This window comes from Coloeus monedula (assembly GCF_965178545.1).
Source record: "Coloeus monedula genome assembly, chromosome: Z".
Lineage (NCBI taxonomy): Eukaryota > Metazoa > Chordata > Aves > Passeriformes > Corvidae > Coloeus > Coloeus monedula.
In genome coordinates, this window is record NC_138822.1 from 6,702,584 (window position 1) to 6,725,258 (window position 22,675).

Here is a 22,675-nt window from a genome sequence, read left to right on the forward strand (position 1 = left end):
AAAAGGGGGATTCTGTTTTTTAAATGACAATGAACTCAAGGGATTTAAACAATTGAAAAATGTGTCTTTTTAGCTCCAAGCTCTATCACTCTGTGATACATCCTATAAAACTCTCTGTCAAATAAACCACAAGGATGAATTTTTGGGGAAATGTTTCTTCAGTAAAACGGAGCTATCTCTGAACACACAGCTTTGTTCTGAGTTTTTTTTCTCAAACTAATTTGGTTTTTATTCCCTCCGAGGACAACTTCACAGACTTTATTCACAAAAAAACCCAGAAGCATATGAATCATTTTTTTAATGTCAGTATAACCTATTGAAAAAATTAGACTCATTTTCTCCCCCCTACAAAGACCCCACAGCCAAACAAACCCCACACAGAAGTATTTTCTCTCCCTACCCATGCACATAGTCTGATCTTGAGATGCCTTGAAGCCATTGTGACATACGCACTGGTAGCTCCCCTGCATGTCCACACACAAACCATGACTGCAAACATTAGGAATTTCCAGACATTCATTGCGATCTATAACAAAAACACAAAACAGATGGTGCACGTTATTGACCTCCATTATTTCCTCGTTTTACACAATGATGTTTTTAGACTCTGTTATTATTATTAAAACCAGATTCAATATTATCTATAAGTAAATCTGAATCATAACAAAACTTCATTTTACAGGAAGTGCTTTCCTACACACCTTGAAGTTAAAACTACCGTCAGGATTTGGCTGATACCTAAAGAATGTTCTTTAAAAACATCACCCGGTCTTTTCTTTCCTTTCACTGAGAAATGTGGCTATAAAGCAGAACAGCAGAATGCACAAGGTAACAGAAAATAAAGGATGCTGAGAGAAACACACGCATACCACTGGCGAGGTACAAACAGGAGAGAAAAGCCACCTCATTTCTTACCAACGCAGGCACCATTGGGTGACAGTTTAAAGCCAGCAGCACATTCACAGCGATAGCTACCAGGGCTGTTGATACAGTCAGCATTTCTCTGGCAGAGATTGTCCCCATTGCTGCACTCGTCAATATCTGAAACACCAAGAGTTCAGTCATCAGAAACCACTCGCCTCAGATTTACACTGTGTTTTCTGTATGTGCAAGAGGAAATTTCAGTCCTGCACAAACCACGGACAGCCTGACCTCAGCCTCATGTGCTAGAATGCACACAAAAAGCAAAATCAACACAATTTCAGCCATGCTGATGGATGAAGGAGCATCCCATGAATCCAACTTACCACATATCGAAGTCACTTAACAATTTTAGACAACTGCCTAAATAAATTTTTGTATTAAAAAAAACGTTCTCTTTGGCTTTGAACTGAAAATATAAGTGGCATAGTTTGCAACTTTTTAGGTTGCACATGTTAGCACAAAAGCCTCAAACAAATGACAGAACTCCTACTGACTTCATGACACACAAAACTTTATTAGCTTCTATGAGTATCTCTGCCTCTAAAACTGTAGCAGGAAGGACACAAGCTGGAAAACAAATTCAGGAAACTTTTCTTTGAGAAGTTATACGAACAAGATTTAAATTTTCTCCCTAAAATAAAATAAAACAATAGCATTTCACTGATACCTATTTAGAAGCTCAACAGAAGACAATTATTTATTAAGTGCATGTGCATCTGTATTAAAGACAAGGACTTAAAACTGATTTATAACCTCAAGCCCTACAAAAGCTCACAGTCTGTTTCTTAGATTTTGAAAATCACATGAATTAAATGTTCCACTTCCCTTTAGGATAAGCTTAAGGGGGCTAAGGAGAAAATAACAATTTCAAATCACCTTCACAGACCAAGAGCAGGTCATTGTAGCTGAATCCAGTAGGGCATTCACAGCGGAAGCTGCCAATCTGATTGATGCAAACTCCATTGGCACAGATTCCTGGGATTTCCTTACATTCATCAATGTCTGAAATGGAGAGAAGAGCTACTTTAAGTACAGTTCATCATGTATTTGTACACTGCAAGGATTCTCATTTTTGCTGGGTTTAAAACTGATTTGAGACGTGTTTGATCTACAGAAATTACACATAGGTTATAAATTCAAACATATGCCCATTATGACAGAAAATGGCACATGAGGTTCAGGAAGTGATCAAAACAGAGCTGTACTATATATCGGACAAGATGCAAAACTGTTACAAATGTGCAGAGAAGTCCCACAATATTTTTGAAAGCAAAACCTTTTATCTTACTGATTAAAACTCAAAATCATGAACTAGGATGGCAGACGACCAAAATGCCATAAAAAACCGTAGAAATTTAAAAAAACCAAAAACCAACAAACAACAGAAATATTTTACATAAAAATTGGTCTCAATTTATGTTACCACTGTAACTCCAAAATGAAATTTAACATCTTTAGTATACAAAATGTTTATCCTGGTTAACATTATGCAGGCACAAAGACAAGCAAAACAATTTTTGGTTAAAATAAGACTGGTGAAACTTACCAACAGCTTTTCCAGTATGGATGTCAAAAGTGAAGCCAGGAATATTCCCACATAGGTTCTTGAACTCAACTAGAGCAGAGAACAATGTATTTTCAGGGAATGTATAAATCTCCCAAGAATTACTTGCAGTCTTCTCACCTACTCAAGAGTTGTTTTAAGCCAAATCCATTCAGGATACCAACTGCCTTTTCTACAATTTGTATTGAAAATTCAGACTGCCAGTAAACTAATGCAAATTCAAATAGTAACTCATACTTTCCTCAAATCTTTGCAGACTTCGCCATGTGAGTAAATGTCTGACTCGAGACAGCAGCCATTCAGTTAGGTTTTGGTTTGGTTTTTTTAATATAACCCCTTAAGTTTTATTCCTGTTTTCTAGGCATCTCTAGGGAGAATCTACAGCAGCATTTTCAAATATGAGAAATAAATATAATTTACCAGTACCTAAGCTTCTCTGACATTACTATCTATGTTATTTTCTGTGGAGATTACTGCAGATTAGCTCCACTGAACTACTGAGCAGAATGGACACTGCTTTAAAAAAGAGATGCTCTAAAAACGCCACATTTTTTAATTTGTTCCTTCTATATCCTCTTTTTTCACCTAGATAATGGGAAATGCTTGGTGTGAGGCATAAAATAAATTAGGTCATGGTTTTCTAGGCAAGGTGCTTGAAATTGAGTGGGTTTGCAACATGCAGAGAAAAATTTCTTACGTGGATTCTATCAATTTTTGCAGATGAAGTGTTAGTGGCAGAACAGTGCTCTCCAGACAAGCAGTTGTTACACATTTACAGTAATGAATTTTTTTCTAGGTAAAAATATAAAAAAATGAAGGGACTACAATTATAAACTGTCAAAATTGTACTATACTACCGGAGGAATTTGTACCTGATTGAGGGGAAAGAAGTAATTCCAGTGTGAAGAACCAGTTTGAATGAACAGTTTGCAAACAATAACCATGCAGCTGCTATTCACCACCTTCTGAGATCATAACAACACTCAAATTATCCAGAAAAAGGTATTTTTCAATATTCAGTTTCCAAACTACTGCCTAGGAAGCATTTCGAGGTGTGCGGCAGGTATTGGTACATTCAGGGCATTAGGCCACGGTAAAATACGCTTCAAAAAAGTGAGTGAAATTTACAAAAACATTAGGTTGACATAAAATTCAGAGGGTTTCTGGAAGCTGAATATCCAGAGATGCCCATGAGTGCTTGGCCCAGTGTTGGTGCTGCTGAGGACCTACAGGACACCTCTTTATCCAACAGGAGGCAGAGTATGGAGCCTGTCTTTGGTGAGTCTCTAAACCCGAAATCCTGACAAATCATTCTAGCACCAAGAAGAGAAAAACAAGGAGACCCTTCTGTATTCCTGCAACTAATGATCTTTAATGTAGAGCAATGGTAGTTTATGTCTTTAATGGCTGTGGTTTGAGTTTCTTGATCATCTACATTTTAATGGCAGCTCCTCAGCAGCTTATGATTCTGTAAAGTGTAATGACCATTACAAATTGAATGCTTCCTTCACACCAAATATCCTTATTTTTAGCAAAATTAGCTGATCATTGCTCAGAATGGTATTTGGCAAAATATTTTTCCCATATTTAGACATTCTTAGTAATTTCTCTAAGCCAAGGAGGATGTCTGAACATCAGCATTATCTCCTTTCTTCTGTCCTACTGTTTTAAGGCTGCTTAATGCTCACCCAGATTATTCTTGCACACAGAGGTGCCTACCACAGTGCTTTACCATCCAGCAATCTTCTGCTCTTTCATAGATCTAGCTTTAATACATGTTAGTAGAATAATTTATTACGCTAATATATTTTATATATTACTAAGTAAAATTTGAGAGTTAGCAACTAGTTCTTTTCTGCAAGGACATTTATGCCATTTACTGCTGTCAGTAAACCTGCCAGTAAATATATCTAACAAAAACAGAGCCTGGTGCTCACTACCCAGTCCTAGTGGACAGTGATCACCTACTCCCATGATAAAACACATCAGGTCTGGGAGGATGAAGAAGAGCCTCCAAGGATTGAAGGCCTTCTTTCATTCTATGTTATGCTACCTCCATGTTTCACGCATTTCACTGAATTCAGTTTTTCACTCTTCTTTTTTTTCCCCAGTTTTTACTGTGCAGAAGAAGAGCATATTAATTAAGTAAGGATTGTATGATAATGCATTTATACACAGTGCCAAAATATCCACACAAAAACATTCCAGAGATTTGCCTTCTGGAAGCTTGACTTTGCCTGAGTGACTTTAAAAATATTTCAAAACCCCAATTACTTATCACTATTTTTTATCACTACTATTTTTTAGGACAAAAAGATCTGTCACATAACAGGGAAAAAAAATGGAAATCAGCCACTCCTGGAATTATCAAACCATGAAAGAGTTCTGTAAATTCTTGGTTACCTCTTAGCAGTGAAGCAGCTTTCTACATTTCTTTGGGTAAAAAAACAAACAAAGAAAAACTATTATTTCTGTTTAAAGTCTGTATGCTAACGGTTATGACCTGTACAACTTGTAAATCCAAACAAAACAGTCTTTACTACTTAAAGTCATCAAACAGAGACTGATTGCTAAGCATAAATATAGAAGAAGGAAGAAAGAGCTCTGGTCACCAAGGAAAAAAATGCAAATGTATTGGCCTGTGAAGTTCACTTACAATCCTCATCAGAGCAGAACAATGCTCTTAATGAACTTCTGGGCTCAGTCTGGTGGTGTGGTTAAGGTCAGTGTCTCCCAAGCCCTGTCTGTGATGTGTAGTCCCCACCCAGATTGCAAAACAACTGATAATAGAACATAAGTGCAGCTGTTCAACCATTTACACTTGGAAGTTGTGTTTGATCCCTCACACAATACCTTTTCATGGTGAAAAAGGTCTAACCATGCCTGCAAACACAGTGAAGTCATTTAGAAGAGCTAACAAAGCAAGAATGAGATATTTCAGGATATATTTAAACCCCATAACTGCTTGGACAATACCAAGCAGTTTTGGTTTTAATAAATCTCTAAAAGTTGCAGAAGTTTTTGAGAATGTCAGTGACGCCAATTTAAAAAATTAATTCTTTCTTCTAGACAAGAACATTAATTACATGAATCCCTGCGAGCAGTTTGCTGTATTTTTCTAATCATGTTGTCACCATGATGACAATTTTATGACATTTAGGTAAATTACTTTGAGAAAGAATTTCATGAGCTCTCTGTGGTAGCAAACATGTATTTCCTCTCTCAACATTGTTCTATCTCCCATTTCCAACTGCTAGGAGCATTCCTTCATCCTCCCATTTGAGAGGGAGAATGAGAAGGAGCAGGCTGGTTTCTATTCCTTTCAGTCCCATTTTCCTCCTCTTTACTGTGAGGTAAAAATATTTCTTATATTTCCTGTTGTATACCTCATGTCACCAGGATAAACTACTTGGAATGGAAGTAATGCAATCACAAATGATTTTAAAATCACAGCACCAGAGGCATAGTTTTAGTGACACTAAACCAGTAAACTTGGGGCAAGTGAATTAAATAATAAATTGTGTTTGTACAAAACACCTGAGTTTTTTAGTTTTATCTAGGCATCTTTGCTCTTTTTTTCAAATGTAAAGAATCTTTCAATGAGTATCAGGTTTCCTTCCAAGTTGGTGATTCTTTCACCAATGATTTTTCTGGTTTGAGCTTTCAAGGGTATTTTATTCCAGGAAATTAATTCCATAAAGACTGACTGAAAATGAACTGTCCTTTATTATTTTCACCTCCATTTACAGAAGAGAATTTTTTACTTCCCATTGCAATGCCCTCCTTACTGGGCTTTTGCAAGTTCAGTCACCTTCAATAGAGGTAATGTGAAAGCAACCACGCTTTCACATGCAGACCATGCTCAGATGTGAGACAGAGCTGAAAAATCTAGAAAGGCTTCCTACAGTCAGTAATGAAACCCAGTCTTGATGTTCTGACAGACTAGGACTATCAGGATAAATGTGTCTCCAACTACCAAGAACTAAATTACACTCTCCTAAATTAATTATCCTGAAAGACAGACTAGACAGGAGGGTATCTCTGGTCAGCCAGCATCTTCAACACCAGTACTATTGCTCAAACTTCTTTCGGGATGAAATGTTAACTTTAGTTACTAGTCAAAGCAGCAGATTAGGAAAGGAGGTAACAAAATGGGACCACAGAAGGCTTTACCCATTCCTGGAGTTGGACACGGCTCACAAGGTTTGTTCCAGGCTTTCCCAATATTGTATGTGCAGCAGCACATCCTTTTGGTCACATTGAAGGGCAGTTCATTCTCACAGGAGGTTCCATTATAGCTTCTGTAGCAAAAGCTTTTCCTCATGTCTGGATGTGAGAAAAGAACCACTTATGAAGTAACCAACACTACCAACATTATGATAATTATGATATTATGTAAATACCAACCCCCTACCAACCCAGACAATGATTCATTAACTCTGTTTTCTGAATACAACATAAACACAGGCATTTAAAAATAATTTAAGGATTGATTACAGTCTTTGTTTCAGACTTATGTGACATATTTTCTGTTTTCCTTTAAAGACGCATGGGGGAAAAAGGCAAACTCCTGAAAAATCATAAACACAGTGTAGATACTCATGAGAGCCATTTGTATGGTAAGCCCCACCGTTTGGAAAGGGCCAGTGAAAATAAACCAGTGAACAGTGAGCCCTGTTAGGGAGTAAGAGCCCTTGAATGCTGCATGCCAATCATTGGGCTCTCTTTCCTGGCAACATGACACAACTGGGAGCTAAAAATAGTCAAAATAAATACAAAGCACAGGGTCTGGCCCTCAGACAGTCTGATATTCATGCAATTGTAGCAAAGATGAAATTTTGCATACCCATGCAGTTGTGTCCTCCGTTCACCTGCATATATTCAGGTGGGCAAATGCAGGTGTAGTTCCCCAAGGTGTTGTAGCAGGTGCCAGGACCACAGACACCAGGGTGTGCAACACACTCATCAATATCTAGAGACCAAGAAAAAAACATTACAATTAATGAGGGAGAAGAGGTCCATGTCCAAGCAAATGTTTCAGAGAAATACAACCATAATAAACCACGCTAAGGTACCAAAATACTTCATTTAAAGACTAGCTTGGAAAATACAGCTCTGATTTTAACTTCTAAGTCTAGCCTTAGTTCTTTTAACTGCAAGACAATACACACCAAAAAATCTCGAAGTTCTTGAACTTGCCACTGAAATAGGAGCAATTCAACTTCACAGAAGATATTCACACCTTCTTCTCACAGCAGGGTTAGTCACTTTTTAGTTTTTGGGTCAATTTACAATTTTGATTCTAACAGTTGTGAAAAATCTCAAACACAAAAGGAAAACCAATATGAACTTTACTTCAAACACTGACTAAATTCAGCTGCTACTCTCACACTCAATGTGCAGGGAGCATAGTAAAACTTGCAGGGGATACAAGGTGTTGAAGACAGAAATTATTAATAATCCCTTAGTTAACTGAATACACACGGCTGAGGTCTAACATGTAGAAAAACATTATTATATCCCAGTGTTGCCTTTCAAGCTTTGTGCTAATCATATCACTGGTGCCAGAGATAATGATTTCAGGGAAAACTCTAGGTAAGGGTGGGGTGCCCACTTATGGATTTAAGGCTAAGAATTAATGGTTTTCATAATAACTGCACTGTAGCAGGGAAGGAGGCTTCAAGGGACTCAACCTTCACAGATTCTTGTCTCTTCACTGAGGTAGTAGCCTTTTGGGCATTCACACTGGAAGCTGCCAAAAGTGTTGATGCAATTTCCACCTTGGCAGAGACCTGGCAGCTCCTGACATTCATCAATGTCTGAAAACAGAGGAAAGGAAACGAAAAAAACAAGTCACCATATTTTCATTCCAGAATGAAAACAAAGAAGAGAATTTAAGTACTACCCTGAAATTTTGCCAGCTAGTAGCTTTGAACTGTCATGTGTGCTTTTTTGGGGTTTTTTTGCTTCTAAATTGCTCTCCAGGAATGCGTGGATAAGATGCTCATTCTCTTCCATTCAAACACCCCCTAAGGAGCAGTTTCAGCTTGTTAAGCCCATGCTCCATTCCTGTTTACAGGAATTTGGCATCTAATTCCTCATCTCTGCCCATTTATTGGAACCAGAGCTGCTTTATCTGATTAATAATTCCTGACACTTGCATCTTCTGCTGCTGAGCTATAATTTTCATAAATGGCTTATAATTTTGAAATCCAGTAAAAATAAGGAAGCACACAAAAGGTATATACGAGATTGTTTTCCTACTGAAAGGGTGCTGGACTTCTTCAATATTCTTTTGCTGTGTGCCTTTTCATGTTGTTTTCCAATTCACATTAATAGTGGTTTTTGCTTTGCACTAACTATAATGATTTCCGAGAAATGCAGTTCCCCTTCAAAGATGACCTTTTTTTTATTATTATTATCACCAGCCATCACAGTCATTTATGAGAAACTCACCTTCTAAAATAATAGTGATGGGATTTGGTCTGAATCCTTCTCCTCCTGGACAGAGAGTGTTGTATTCAGCTAAAGTAAAGTTAACAAGAGACACCCTATCAGTCTCATAAAAATAAAATTATGACAACAGAATCATAAAATGTCACTGGTGTTTTAAATAAATGTTCTTCCCTACAGTCATTTGGCCTCTACTTTTTTGACTATTCACACTAAATAAATCAAGTGCATTAGATTAACAGAAAAACAATGTAAGATCAGGAGTTCTGCTTTCTTTTATTACCATCATCTCAGATACTCTGAAGGCAGGTACAATACTGATTTTCTGTTTTGATTAGTTCTTTGATATGTCAGTATGCCACTGATAAAGATGTTAAACTTGGAATTCCCACTATTATGAGGCTGTAAAGAACAACACACTTGACATTTGTGTTGCATTATTCATTAAAGAACTTCAAAGCTCTACAAAGCTGATAGTTGTCATTAGGTAACAGTTCTGAAAGTAGGCAGGAGTGACTTGGACACAAATACACAACAGTTATCAGTGCTCTTCTTTGGAGAATAATGAAGCTCTCCAAATCAAAGCCATGATTTGAGTTCTAAGCATAATTAATTTATTTCCCTACCAGCCTGGAGCTGCTGAGCAAAAATGCCCAGCAGATGTATGCACTCTATTCCATTCTCATCTGAAAATTTCTTAATTTTTTTTTTTTTTTAATGGGAGAACAGTAAGAGCAAAATGAAGCACCCAAAACTACCTAAAGTATCACCTGGTGCAGTGGCAAGTGCCTTCTAAGTTAGCACTGATTTATTACTGTGAGAACCAAGTCTGTCACAGAAGACTAAAGGTCAGGCCTGTGATGCTCAGCTCCACACCTCTGCACCTCTGTCTCTCCGACAGTGGCAGGGAAATTGTCCTGCACGACAAATGTACAACAATACAGCAAAAGACTATAAATACTTTTTCCATCCCTTCCAAAGTAAGACAGCACCACGAGAACACGAGAACATTTCCTTACTGCTGTTTACAGGGGGACAGGTCTCACAGGGGTTCCCCCAGGCTTTTCCCAATGAGCAGCAGCACGAGGAACGACTGACTCCAACCCCAATCTCAGTGTTGCAGGACAGGCCCCCATCCCCTCTCGGTCCATACTTCAGGTAGCAACTGCCCACACGGTTATCTATGTAAAAAGCACATGTGATTACAGCTGCACACAATGATCCAGGGAAAGAACAGCAGGTAATTCCTTACCTAGGAGGAGGAATTCAGTAAAATTGTGCTCTCAAAGTCATTGGCACTTCAAGAACATTGATAGCTACTGATGTCAAGAGAGACAACACTAAAAACTATATAAAAGGAGATGCAGCATTGTGGAACTATTATTTCTATCCTTATTTGCATAAAAGCAGTGACTTCTAAAGTGATACTTCAGGAAGCTTTTACTTACCCACACAACCCACTCCAGTAGGATTAAGCTGGAAGTCTGGAGGACAATTGCACTCGTATCTTCCAGGAGTGTTTACACAAAGACCATTAACACAATTAATGGGATCGGCACATTCATCGATATCTAAAATAGGGAAGCTACATGCATAAATCTGCTCACTGGAAAAACAACAATTTTACTTTCTAAGACAACAGAGCAAGAAAATTTCAAATGCAAGTGAATTTTAGTTGAAACTGAAGAAAAGTTTTACAAATAATTCACCAAAGAGCTAAGAATAAACTTTGTCCATCTGCATATGTAAGAAGCCACCCTTTTATCTGACATTTTTCTGAAAAGCAGTGATTTACCTGTGCAGTTTCCCCCAGTTCTGTCTAGTTCATAGCCATCATCACAGATACAGCGAAACATTCCTGGGAGATTATTGCAGGTGCCAAACACACAAATATTCTGGAAGGAGCATTCATCGGTGTCTGAAGAAATATATTAAGAAGAGAAAGTTAAAAAGCATTACTATATTATGTTATTATTGCTGTTGTTATCATTACATGTCATACTACTAAAAGCAAAAGGAGACACATGCAATATATTTTAAAAACTAACATTTCTGAGGTCGTGTAGAATACTACACGGAATTTTTATTTGTGAATTTGTATTTGTAAAGAAAGTGTAATACGAAGAAAGAGAGGGTGTAGGCATCAACAGTCACATCTCCTTGGAGGAAGAATACAGGAAAAATAGGAATACAGGAAGTAAGAATTATCTGTGATTTTCTCAAGCCCATATTAAAATAATTATGTAGTAACTACAGACAGATGAGCTAAAATGCCTACATGCTCATCTAAATTGAAGATGAAATCAAGTTGAAAGACACTGACAGAAAATTGGATGATTTTGTCAGCTATGGTGTAGAAAAGAGTTGAACACTGACAGCACAGACTGCAAAGCTATGGTTTTAGGCACAAACTGTAAAAGACTTCTGAGCTGAAGTTAAGTAGGATAAGAGTGGAAAAAAATCCCTCCATGTACTGTCAGACAGCAAGACTTTTTATGTTGCCAGAATAAAGCAGCTGTGGAAAAGGCAAATGCAATTCTGGCATGTACCAGTGAATTATTTTTAGCAGAGACAGGGAAGAGGAAAGCATTAATATCATTTTACAAAGCACAGCCAAATTTTAATTTGAAATTCTGAGTACAGTGCTCTACTGATGAACTAATTTTGCACAAGATGTGCAAAAGGGGTATTAAAATTATTACAGCAATAAAATATCTACTTTCAACCTGGCCAGATTGCCTCAACCAGAGGTTGAGAACATATGAGAAAGGTTAACTTCTGAGGGCAATTTGAGAGACACTTTTTTTTTACGGAAAACGAATGCTTAACATCCAAAAGTCCTGAGTCAATTTAATCTGGAAATTAAAATTTATAAATACCCTGGAGTACAGCCATGGAATGACCTCCAAATTGGGTCATTGAGAAGCTAATGTTCTGACATCTCAATGGACTTTTGAGGAAAGGGGATTAATGATTTGTATTACAATTAATGCACTTTAATGCACAATTAAATCAAGACTTTGGATTTTGCCCCTTGATTGTAGAAATCAGACAAGGACTCCCCCTGTCATAGGACAAATTAATATATCAACTTCAAAATGAAAGAAAGAAAGGATAACTTCTTTTAAGTATTCAGCACCCAGATATTCTAGTTCTCCAACAGCACAGTTTAATCAACGGAATTCTTTCAGATCTCTGCTGGAATCACAGTAATATATCAAGCATTTCTCCAAAATCTTTCAACTATTGGTAACACACTGACCTAAAAATTAGAATTACATTGTTTTTCAGAACATTGGTTGGCTGGAATAGATTGGACCTATTAGAGGATTTTTTTCGAGACCATTGGCATCACTGTAACACAACTGAGCTGCACCAAGAAATTCAGTAAAGATGACTGACAGTAGCTGGTAATGATTAACAAATCTGACTACACAGTGGCACAGGTAATTCCTCAGAAACACCTGAATTATTCTGAAGTCTGATTCATACATGTACACCTGAATGTTAGAACATGCTCTGGACTGAATATTACAGATTACATTTTGAAACTCGTTTTTCATATCTCACCAAGAATTTTAATTTCGTAAGATGTTACGTGGTTTCCACCATCAAATTTGAAGTAAGTTTAAAAGTTTTGGGGATCCAGCTAAAATGTTTTTATCTACTGTACAGTCATATCAAACAACAAAAACAAAAAGTGTAAGAACACAATGGGGAATAGAAGCTGAACTGGACCAGAAAGATAACACAGGATTTTCTACACACTATCCAACAGTGAAAAAAAGGAATTTAAAAAAAAAAAACAAAATTGCTGAGGAAAACCTCTACGCTGCGATTTATGGATGAAGGCCAGGAAAACTTCATAAAAAGATGAAAGCAATCTTCAACATAATTCACATTGAAGAAATTTCTTATATGTGAAACATGTGGTGATTTCTCTGCTTCCAGCTTGAGGTTCTGTTCCTTGTTCTTTGCTTCAGAGCAGCCAACCCTAACTCAGAGAACAAAACTGAGGGAGCAGCAGCTCACCTTGGCAGGACTTGCTGTCAGAGGCAGGAGTGAACCCCATCTCACACTCACAGCGAAAGGCACCGGGGGCATTCAGGCACTGCCCATTTTCACACAGGTTGACATTCTCTGCACATTCATCAACATCTGTGGAAGACAGGAAAACCTCTCTGAAACTGCAGGTTTCACTAGCAAAAGCACATAAAGATATCCTGATGTTCAAAGAAATAGTGCTGTTGAGCACTGAAGTTATAAAACAAAACATACACTGAAGTAAATTGAAAGAATGCAGAAAACCAAACACAATTTCCAAAATTATTCTTTTCACCTTGCCACGATTCCTTACTCCTTGTTTTTCATTAACAGATGATATATTTTTATAATTATGCAAGATTTAAGATTCAATACTACTAACCTTGACAAATAAGTTAAATACCTTGCTTAAAAAGACAAAACTTTGCCTCCTGGTATATATTGCTATGCTATTTTGACATAAAAAACATTCAAAAGGCAAATTTTCCTAAGTGAATCATACACAGAAAATTATTATCATATTCATTTTAGAAAATACTCTTTGAGGAGGATGAACATTACAAGTACTGCTTGCACAGTAGGAATTCTTGTAGTACTCTCCAAAAGAGCTATAAAGAAAGAGAATGACAGAGGGCATTCACCATTGCAGTCATCATAAGAAGTCATAATTTTGTCAGGTATGCTTATGACTGTCCAAAGAAATTTTTATGTGCCTTCTTCTTTTTATTAGTCCATACTTAATACAATATAGGGATAAAACCTTGTGCTCATGAACCAAAAACTTGAAATACAAAAATAAGTCATATTTGAAGGTCCTTATTGCCAAATAAAAAACTTTACACTGCTAATCAGAAAACCTTCTCTCTAAGATGTAAATTAATTTTTATTTATAATTAGCCAGCTAGCCAATTATGAATGCATTCACAGTAGTTTTCTAAGTATTTTACTATCATTAGGATGCATTCCTTCAAACCTTTAAATATGCTGACTAAACACAAGATGTGAAAAGTCAACAACAGAGAAAATGTTGCATCTCCACTCTGTGGAGATAAAGACCAGAGCAGCCCAAGACATAGTATTATAATTAATATTTAATATTAAATCTTTACACTTTATATAATAAGTGCCAGTTTATGTTGAGTCACTCACTGTGTGAGTAACAGTGTCCATTCTTAAGAGTGACCACTCACCTACAAATTTAAACACAGATATCACAGCAGTGGTTTTTAACTGCAAGTTTGTTTTTCTTTTTAAGAAGTCCTGTGTTAATGATCACATCCTGTTCTACTAATAGACTGAGGGGAAAATAGATGATGACAGAGAGAGGAAGTATAACAGAGCTGGTATTCAGTATTCTTGATTAGAGGGGCTGCTTAAAGCAGGACATTCGTGTTCAAAATAAATGCCATGAAGATGAGGAGGAGGAAGAAGCAGCAGACAGGAGCTTCACCCAACAAATGGACCCAGTGGGTCCAACTGGCACACAAGTCAAAAGAACAATCAGGTTCCTTTGTCAGCATTTCTTATGCAGACAGGAAGAATCTTGATCTTTAATGACACTTTCACATTTTTATTGTCTCGCACTTTGGGCTTAGGTCTAATTCACAAAGGTTCCATACAGGAGAAGAAAAACCTGGGACAAGTCAGGTTTCACAAAACTCCTTACCAGAGCAGGTAAAGCCATCTCCAGTGAATCCCTCTGCACAGGCACAGTGGTAGGAGCCCGGGCTGTTCACACACTGAGCGTTGGCGCTGCACCGCTGGGTCCCATTAGAGCACTCATCAAGATCTGCACATCGGGGTCACAAAGTGCAGGCAGCAGCACAGCAATTAGTACACCTGGCTGGCAATTAACTGCCAAGCTAACCAGCACAACTGCAAACATTGTTTATGTCTCCATAAAGACACAAATTTGTTGTTAGATGATACAGGGTTAATCTACAGTGACTCCATTTTAATACTTCTTCCTTTGAATTGAAACGCGTGGGACTGGGCAAAATATTTCTGAGCAACAGATGGAATTCAGCTGACTTGTTACTTGGATGTTAATATCCTGTTAAAGAGCTTGAATTCAAAAATAGCTACAATAAAATTAGAACCAAAGAAACCAGTGAGGTAAAAACCTGTCACTTATTTACAAAGTCTCCTCAAATAGAAGAAAGTGAAAACAATGCAACTGCATGAGAGTTGATGCCAGCTATTCACTTGAATGTCAATGTGGGCAAAAAATAAAAAAAAATAGAAAAATAAAAAAGGAAGAAAAATAAAAAAAATTAAGAAGAAACAAGAAATCTCATACTACAGTGATTTTCTTTAGCACATTACATCAATAAAGCCTAATCGTTAAATGATGCTCCTCTTCCATAAATCCCAAAATATTCTGAAAACAAAAAAGCAAGTATTACAATCTTTCACTCACCAAAGTAAAGCATGAGGGCAAGGGGACATATGCAACTCTAGCAGCCCAGCAAAAGCAGTTACATGTTTCCCACTCCTCCAATCCAACCTGCTTTATATCAGGGGTCTATAAACTAGATATACTACAGGACATCTACTAAAAAATGTCTGAAGTTATGGAAATATCTTACTGACAGTAAATCATAAAACAAATTCAATTTTTTTTTTTTTTTTGCACATTCTAGTAGCAGTTGTATTTCAACTTTGTAAAATATGTAGTTAATTCATTAAATGTTATACAGTCAAGCTTCTGAGATAGAAAAGAGATTTTTTTTCTTCAAAATACAAACCTGTGGAACATAAGAATCTTTCATACCCATCTAACCACAGAGTACAGCAGACAAAAGAATAATTCTTTGTTTCTAATGGACTAATCACACAGTCACATTACATGCCTTCAGAAAAGAAAAACGTGGGAGGGGAGAGAGAAAAAAGCTTTATTTTCCATATACTTACCAACACACTTAATGCCATTTCCAGCCCAACCTTCTCTGCAACTGCATTTAAAACTTCCTGGCACATTGACACAGGAGGCATGCATGTCACAGTTGTGAGCTCCAGTTTCACACTCATTCACATCTGCAAGCACAAAACAGACTATCAGTATTTACATCTGAATATTAAAAATTCTGTTTCTTTCACACATTTCCACTGTGAAGGTTTGCAGTCCTTTAAAAAACTAATGTTTAAAAGCACAGAATAATTCAAGCAAGTTATTTTGTATTCTGTATTACTAAAAAGGAGTGAAAACTGCATTTTATTTTTGCTCTTTGTTTGTAAACATGACAGTCTGCTTTCCTGCAAGTGGTTTTCAGCTTGCAATTAACTATATTTTTCCAGAAATACGGAATATGCTGATCTTTTTATGTCTAAAACTGGGATGAGGTCTTTGGGTGCACAGGCACCTTCTAGTTATGAAAAAAATTGTATGTGCAGGGTTATAGTAGTTATAGAACAAATTCCTAAACACCAAATTGCAGGAGAAATTCTGTCAACGTTCCCACGAGACTAATTCTGGATGAGGCTGGATTCTAGAGAGCAGTGAACCCACCTTGCAGAAGACAAAGTACTGCTTAACTATCACAGGAACTTGTAGAGTGACTATGAGTGACTACAGATCTTTAAAAAATGTTGGCACAGGTTGTTCACTTTTTTTGTTTACTTTTTTTCCCTCTTGTTCTTTCCTTAGACCTCATGGTCATTTCCTGCAGCTTGAGTCGAGAGGTGAGCTCATCCTCCAGGTACATATGACAAATGAGCACTGATAAAATACTTCCAACACAACTGCAGCCCTGCCTCCCCAAGCCACGTTCTGTAACACGGGTGTTCACACAACCTGTACTGATAAAACCTTTAAAATTAGTTATGTAAGGGGCCTCCAGAATTGATACTGGTGACGGAACAGTCCATTTAAAAGTCTGGCATGTGCTAGCATGTGTGAAACACTCATATATATATATAAATATATACAGATACCAATCTCTCTCTTGTGTGTGAACACTTGTGTATTTTTTTTACCTGGAAGCCAACCAATATATGTGACACACTCACTGGAAATCTGCTTTACCTGTGCACCCTGTGGTTCCTTTCTTGACTGAATACCCAACTTGACAGTGACAAATGAAGGAGCCCTTGGTGTTTTCGCACTCCCCAAACATGCAGATGTTGGAATTCAAATCACATTCATTCACATCTATAGGTGAATATGAATTAATTATTAGTTGGACATTATTGTCATTTTGAAAAACTTTATTTCAGGTGAAAATATCTACTACATGAGGCATTTATTTTTCTTAATCATAATATATTTCAGCTGTTCCACTCTGCAAATTCCCCAAAACAAGTAAGGATAAATGCAGTCCAAATACCACTATTTTGTGGTAAAACAAATATTAGTTGTTTTCACTTTTTTTTGAATGCTATTTAAGGGACTATGAAGTAAATTTTTTCTTGCAAGAATCACTTAAAATAATTTCCTTAAAACATATTTTTGATCATAGCAATTTTCCTCCAAAGAACAATTTTTGAAGTGCCCCTTTCTGGTTCCCTCAACTAATCCTTTCTCAATACATGTGTTCCATTATAGTAAAATCACCCCAAATATTTTTTTAACTGTGTGATCTGGTTCATTTTTAAGGACTTACCAACAAGGCATACATGTTATTTCGTTTTATAATGTACATAATTTCAATACCCACTTTCAAGGACTCAGCAGAAAGAACATCTTGAAACACAAGCTGCCCGATTTTTAGACTTGCACCAAGTTTGTTGCACATGGCTACTCACCAACACAAGTCTTCATGTCTATAGAAACCATAAATCCATCATAACAGAGACAGCGATATTCCCCTGGGATATTGGTACACTGCCCACCATCACAGATATCTGGATTGTTTTCACATTCATCAATATCTGAGGGAAAAAAAAACCCAAACAGATAATTCTGTCACTCTGGCACAGATGAGCTAGCACACCACATTGATTCTGGCTGAAAGATAGGATGCAGGAGCTTTTAAGGTATAAAAACCTACCTGCACATGTCCTGACATCTGGCATCAGAGCATAGCCATCACTGCAGCTGCACTCATAGCTGCCTTCTGAGTTAGTGCAGTGGGTGTCACAGCCTCCATTCATTATCATACACTCATCAATATCTGGGGAAGCAACACTGGTAGCAGTAAGTCTACTTTTATAAGAAATAAACCATATTCTCTTTACATTTTACATGAAACAGTTTATGAGTGGTTCCATTTTGAATTTTTATTCTCATTCTACTGTCTCTGATTCACATTTTATTCATTTTTCCCTCTTTCAACTGCTTGTTCCTCTGTGGGAGCAAGTGGCTATGTTAAATGTTGATTTTCTTCCTATGTGTTGCTAGGGGTGTGAAAAAAAGCACAAAAAAACAGGAAGGGAAAGGGGAAGGGGAAGGGGAAGGGGAAGGGGAAGGGGAAGGGGAAGGGGAAGGGGAAGGGGAAGGGGAAGGGGAAGGGAAAGGGAAAGGGAAAGGGAAAGGGAAAGGGAAAGGGAAAGGGAAAGGGAAAGGGAAAGGGAAAGGGAAAGGGAAAGGGAAAGGGAAAGGGAAAGGGAAAGGGAAAGGAACCTTGAGAAACTTCAAGTTTGAAATGTAGAACAAATTAATATTTTTTTTATAAAGAACCATAACAAGCAAATAAAAAACCCTCTCAGTACTGCTGTTCTCCTTTGCAACGGGTTGATATGCTGGCAACTACATTATTGAGTATTATTATAGTGAAGGATTTAAGAGATGCATATGATAAGGAGAAAAAGTGAAAGAGAAACCATCAGTGCATGGGGCTTTTCTTGCTTGATCAAGAAATCTAGCAGTATTTTCTGGTTGTTAGCTCAAGCCTCTGATTTTAATGGAGTAGTACAGAAAGAATAATTCCTCACAAAGTGTTCTGCAGAGTTCAGTATAGCAACCATCTTTTTACACCTTCTCTGTATTTCTGAGTCCACAATAGTTCATGATAACTCTCATAGCAGATGAGAAGACAGCCCTGACTATTTTCAAAAGGAAGGTATGAAATTAAATAAAAACAAGGACAGACAGAACAATGGAGCTGAAGCACAAAGTCACACGTGCAGGTGCACAACACTTGCCTGTGCATCCTTGCCTGTCAGGAGTGGGCTGGTACCCAGAGTCACAGAAGCACTGGTATGTCCCAACCATGTTCACACACTTGCCATTTCTGCAGAGACTGTCACTCAACGAGCACTCATTTACATCTGGGGAAGAATCATTCATATCAGTTGTAAGTCAGAATATTTAACAGTTCTGACAGCTCAAATTCCAAGGAGAGTGAGAGGTAATGCTGCAAGTTGGTGGCTTTCAGGTTCGTTCAATTTCTTTCTTGTTCTTGGCATGTTCCAGTTCAAGGAATGGAGTTCTGCACAGCACATTTAAACCACTGTCCAAAGACTGATCTTCCCTGATTCACATCTCTGAGCATTAGTTACAGACTCTGCTGTGGGCATTAATTACCAAGTCTGCCATTTTCCATCAAGAAAATAAGCCAAAGAGATAATATGCTTCTTTTTTTGGCCTTTTTTTTTCTTTCTTTTTTTTTTTTTTCCCATAATTTTGGTGAATTATGTGCTAAAAGGAGAGATGCATTTCATCGAGGGACAACACTTTTTTGTGACTGATTAAAGCTGCTCCCATGAGTGGTACAGTCCTTTAAGTTGCTAAATAACCCCTAAGAGGCCTACTAAAACATTCTTCTTTGGAATCAACAGCATTACTGAGGATTTTACAGGATTTCAGATTTTGATTTGAAAACACCCATGTAAAGGAGGAACATTTATTTGTTTAAGAGATTCCTGGGACCCACCCTTGCCAGGGACTGGACGTGTTCAAAGCAGAAATAACCATTCTCCAAGCTGAAGATTATTGAAACTCACCTAAGCATTCCTCCTGTGATGGTGACAGCTCATGCCCCAGGGGACAGTCACACCGAAAACTCCCCTCAGTGTTCACACAGGTGCCACCTCTGCACAGCAGAGGGTTGCGTTCACACTCGTCTATATCTGCAAAGAAACCATGACGTGCAAATATAAAATCATTACCAAGAGGCAACGAAGAAAAAAAGCAATTCCCAGCGTCTACAAGTGACGAAACAAAAGGATTGTTTCATGGTGTTGCTCCTTTCCTCATGCTGTACAACAGGGAAAACAAAAAGCTGTAAATTATTATTAACTCTAAAGATGGATATTTTTCCTCTCAAGAAAACCAGAAATTCATTATTTATAATTAGGTAGTCAGTGAGACAGAAGACACAAGCAAAGGCAGCAACTGTTTGGATGTTGCCCTTTATGAAAATGTATGATTGTTTTCTGGTTTTTTTAATGATTCTTAATGCACCCAGACACCTGTTTATGTATGCACTGAAATTGTTCTCTATGGATGCAGTTACGGGGATGTTTGTATGTCAAGTTTTACCTGAATGGCTCCTCAGTTTGGCAACCCCTGTGTATGCCATGGTGTGGGTGTAAAACACTCTTGTCACAGCTTATAAAGGCAAACTGAACATTTGACTCATAAACCTGATAAAACCAGCTAACACTGCTGCTGAGGATGGAGAGAAATGTGCCCAAAAGATGTTCAAGGTGGAGGATGCACTCACACTTTTGGACTCCCAGGAAAGTCTAAAAGTATCACAATTTGCAGGAAAACAAGCAAAGGTGACAGGAGTCTAAGTCAATATTTTTTAAGGTGACCAGTAACTTTTGGTGTCTCCAGATCTATTCTTACAACTTTAAATAGGTTAGAGATGTAATGTTTTTCCAGAAAATGCTGTGAGAATTTCTTGGGTCCTAGAAGAATTAATGAAAAGGGAATGACACTGCTTTTGAAATTTCAGATTTCTATTCCTACCTTTACCATATATTTGGGTACCCCATAAGCAGTTTTTAAATTAATTGTGTGAAGAGTTGCTGCTATTCTAAAACATCTGTACAGAATAAGCGTCTCTTAAGGGTATAAGTAATTAGCATAAAGAACAAGCAAGGCTATAGACTTAATTCAGTAATCTGCCCTATAAACTGCGTATCTGACTCATGTGCTCACGAAGTCACAATAATGACACATCTGAAGCGTCAGTGTGGCAGAGTTTGTACAGTTCAGAGAACAGCCAGGCTTTGCACAGCAAATGGAGTCTCCAGGGCACCCTGGCAACACTTACCCATGCAGTTCTTCATCATCATAAATCCACTTTCGTAGCCAGCAAAGCACTCACACTCAAAGCTGCCAGGAGTGTTGACACAAGCACCACTTCCACACAAGTCTGGGGAGATCCTGCACTCATCAATGTCTGTTTCATAGCAGTGGAGAGGTAGAAAAATCAAACTGGGTTTAAGGTTATCCTGCTTTTCACAGAAATGAACACTTGGCCACTATAAATTAAGTCTACAGAAATCATATACAGTATGCAAATCAACAGACAAAAACAAATTACTTATAGAAAAATCTGATTATGTGAAACAGTCCATGAAAGATTCATAAGGTTGTGTCTCCAGAGCTCTCAGATCCCAATAAACTGTGCAACAAGTCTGCCTCTATTAAGTGTAATTTAAGGTTAGATTCTTAAGGAAATAATTAAGTGTGAGAAATTACAAGATGTCATTGTCACAGAGGTTATCAACTGACTCCACGACTACAGTGCCATTGATTATCATTTGACTATTATGAAGATATTTATCCAGTCATAGCATTATAAGCTTACATACACCCTTTCCATTAGGAATTAGTTCCTATAAAAACTAAATTTACAGTTCACTGGTTTTCTTGTTAGTTAAGTTTGAATGAAACTTACTGTGGAAAACTCTAGCAAAAAAAGACAGAGAAGCTCTTTTTAAATCACACTGGTAGTGAGTCAGAAATCTAAAGAGGAATTTTAATGTGGATATGATCCAGTGAAACAGGTCAGTGCTGCAGGAGAGGACTTTGTGTCACTGGCCATGGACAGGTTTCTGCTGGATGATGACAGTTCAGTCCTCACAGATGTGTGGAGGTGCCAGACCCACATGGCAGATCTGGGGCATTACTGAGCATCTGGGTTCCTACAAGCTTTATAAACACTTTTTCACTAATTTAAAACAAGCAAAAAAGTCATCTATTTAAAAAAACCTGTTTCTCTACGGCTGTTCAGTGGAATAATTTCATCACCACGGAACAAAAGAAAAAAAAAAGCTTTTCCAGGGAGTTTTCTGACCTATTCTTGTTAGCTTAGAAATAAAATTTGTTAAATGCATTTTCCATCAATGCAATCACTATAAAAACATGGAAATCACCAGCTAGGGCAACATTAGCATCCAGACCAACCTCAGTGAACATGACTTACCACCCACACTTCATAGTTGTTATGCAGACACACTCATGGACGCCTGTATGTTGTAACAAAACCTCCTTCATTTTCAGCACAGAGCCACCCACAATGCAGGCATCCAAATTCTCACAGCCAAAGAACTGCCAAGCTTATCTTCAGATTTTCCAGACAGTAAAGAACAAAATCCTAAACTTCTAAATTAAAAGCACGTGTCTGTATCTTCTTGAGTTAATGTTGCACTGGTCTCAGAATTGCAGAGATGCCTTTGTGTGTCCTCAGCCATCAAATCTTAAAGAAAATTAACTTGCAGTCTCTAAGTCATTTAGTAATACAATGACCAAGAGAGTAAGGAATGTAAATTAAGATAATCTCTGTGTTAGAACAT

At 37.5% G+C, this 22,675-nt stretch overlaps 1 protein-coding gene across 1 annotated transcript in view; it reads right to left on the reverse strand.

Moving 5' to 3' along the window:
• Nucleotides 1–22,675, reverse strand: part of FBN2 (fibrillin 2) — a gene marked incomplete at both ends in the record, with an annotated part of 117,122 nt that overhangs the window by 21,308 nt on the left and 73,139 nt on the right. The window contains 20 exons of the mRNA XM_082301927.1: nucleotides 401–526; nucleotides 916–1,041; nucleotides 1,801–1,926; nucleotides 2,471–2,539; nucleotides 6,662–6,814; nucleotides 7,335–7,460; nucleotides 8,182–8,307; nucleotides 8,945–9,013; nucleotides 9,961–10,122; nucleotides 10,390–10,512; nucleotides 10,737–10,859; nucleotides 12,974–13,099; nucleotides 14,652–14,774; nucleotides 15,899–16,021; nucleotides 17,010–17,135; nucleotides 17,729–17,854; nucleotides 17,974–18,096; nucleotides 19,058–19,192; nucleotides 19,868–19,993; nucleotides 21,148–21,276. Coding sequence (XP_082158053.1) covers nucleotides 401–526; nucleotides 916–1,041; nucleotides 1,801–1,926; nucleotides 2,471–2,539; nucleotides 6,662–6,814; nucleotides 7,335–7,460; nucleotides 8,182–8,307; nucleotides 8,945–9,013; nucleotides 9,961–10,122; nucleotides 10,390–10,512; nucleotides 10,737–10,859; nucleotides 12,974–13,099; nucleotides 14,652–14,774; nucleotides 15,899–16,021; nucleotides 17,010–17,135; nucleotides 17,729–17,854; nucleotides 17,974–18,096; nucleotides 19,058–19,192; nucleotides 19,868–19,993; nucleotides 21,148–21,276 — 2,466 coding nt within the window. The remainder of the gene's footprint in view (nucleotides 1–400; nucleotides 527–915; nucleotides 1,042–1,800; nucleotides 1,927–2,470; nucleotides 2,540–6,661; nucleotides 6,815–7,334; nucleotides 7,461–8,181; nucleotides 8,308–8,944; nucleotides 9,014–9,960; nucleotides 10,123–10,389; nucleotides 10,513–10,736; nucleotides 10,860–12,973; nucleotides 13,100–14,651; nucleotides 14,775–15,898; nucleotides 16,022–17,009; nucleotides 17,136–17,728; nucleotides 17,855–17,973; nucleotides 18,097–19,057; nucleotides 19,193–19,867; nucleotides 19,994–21,147; nucleotides 21,277–22,675) is intronic.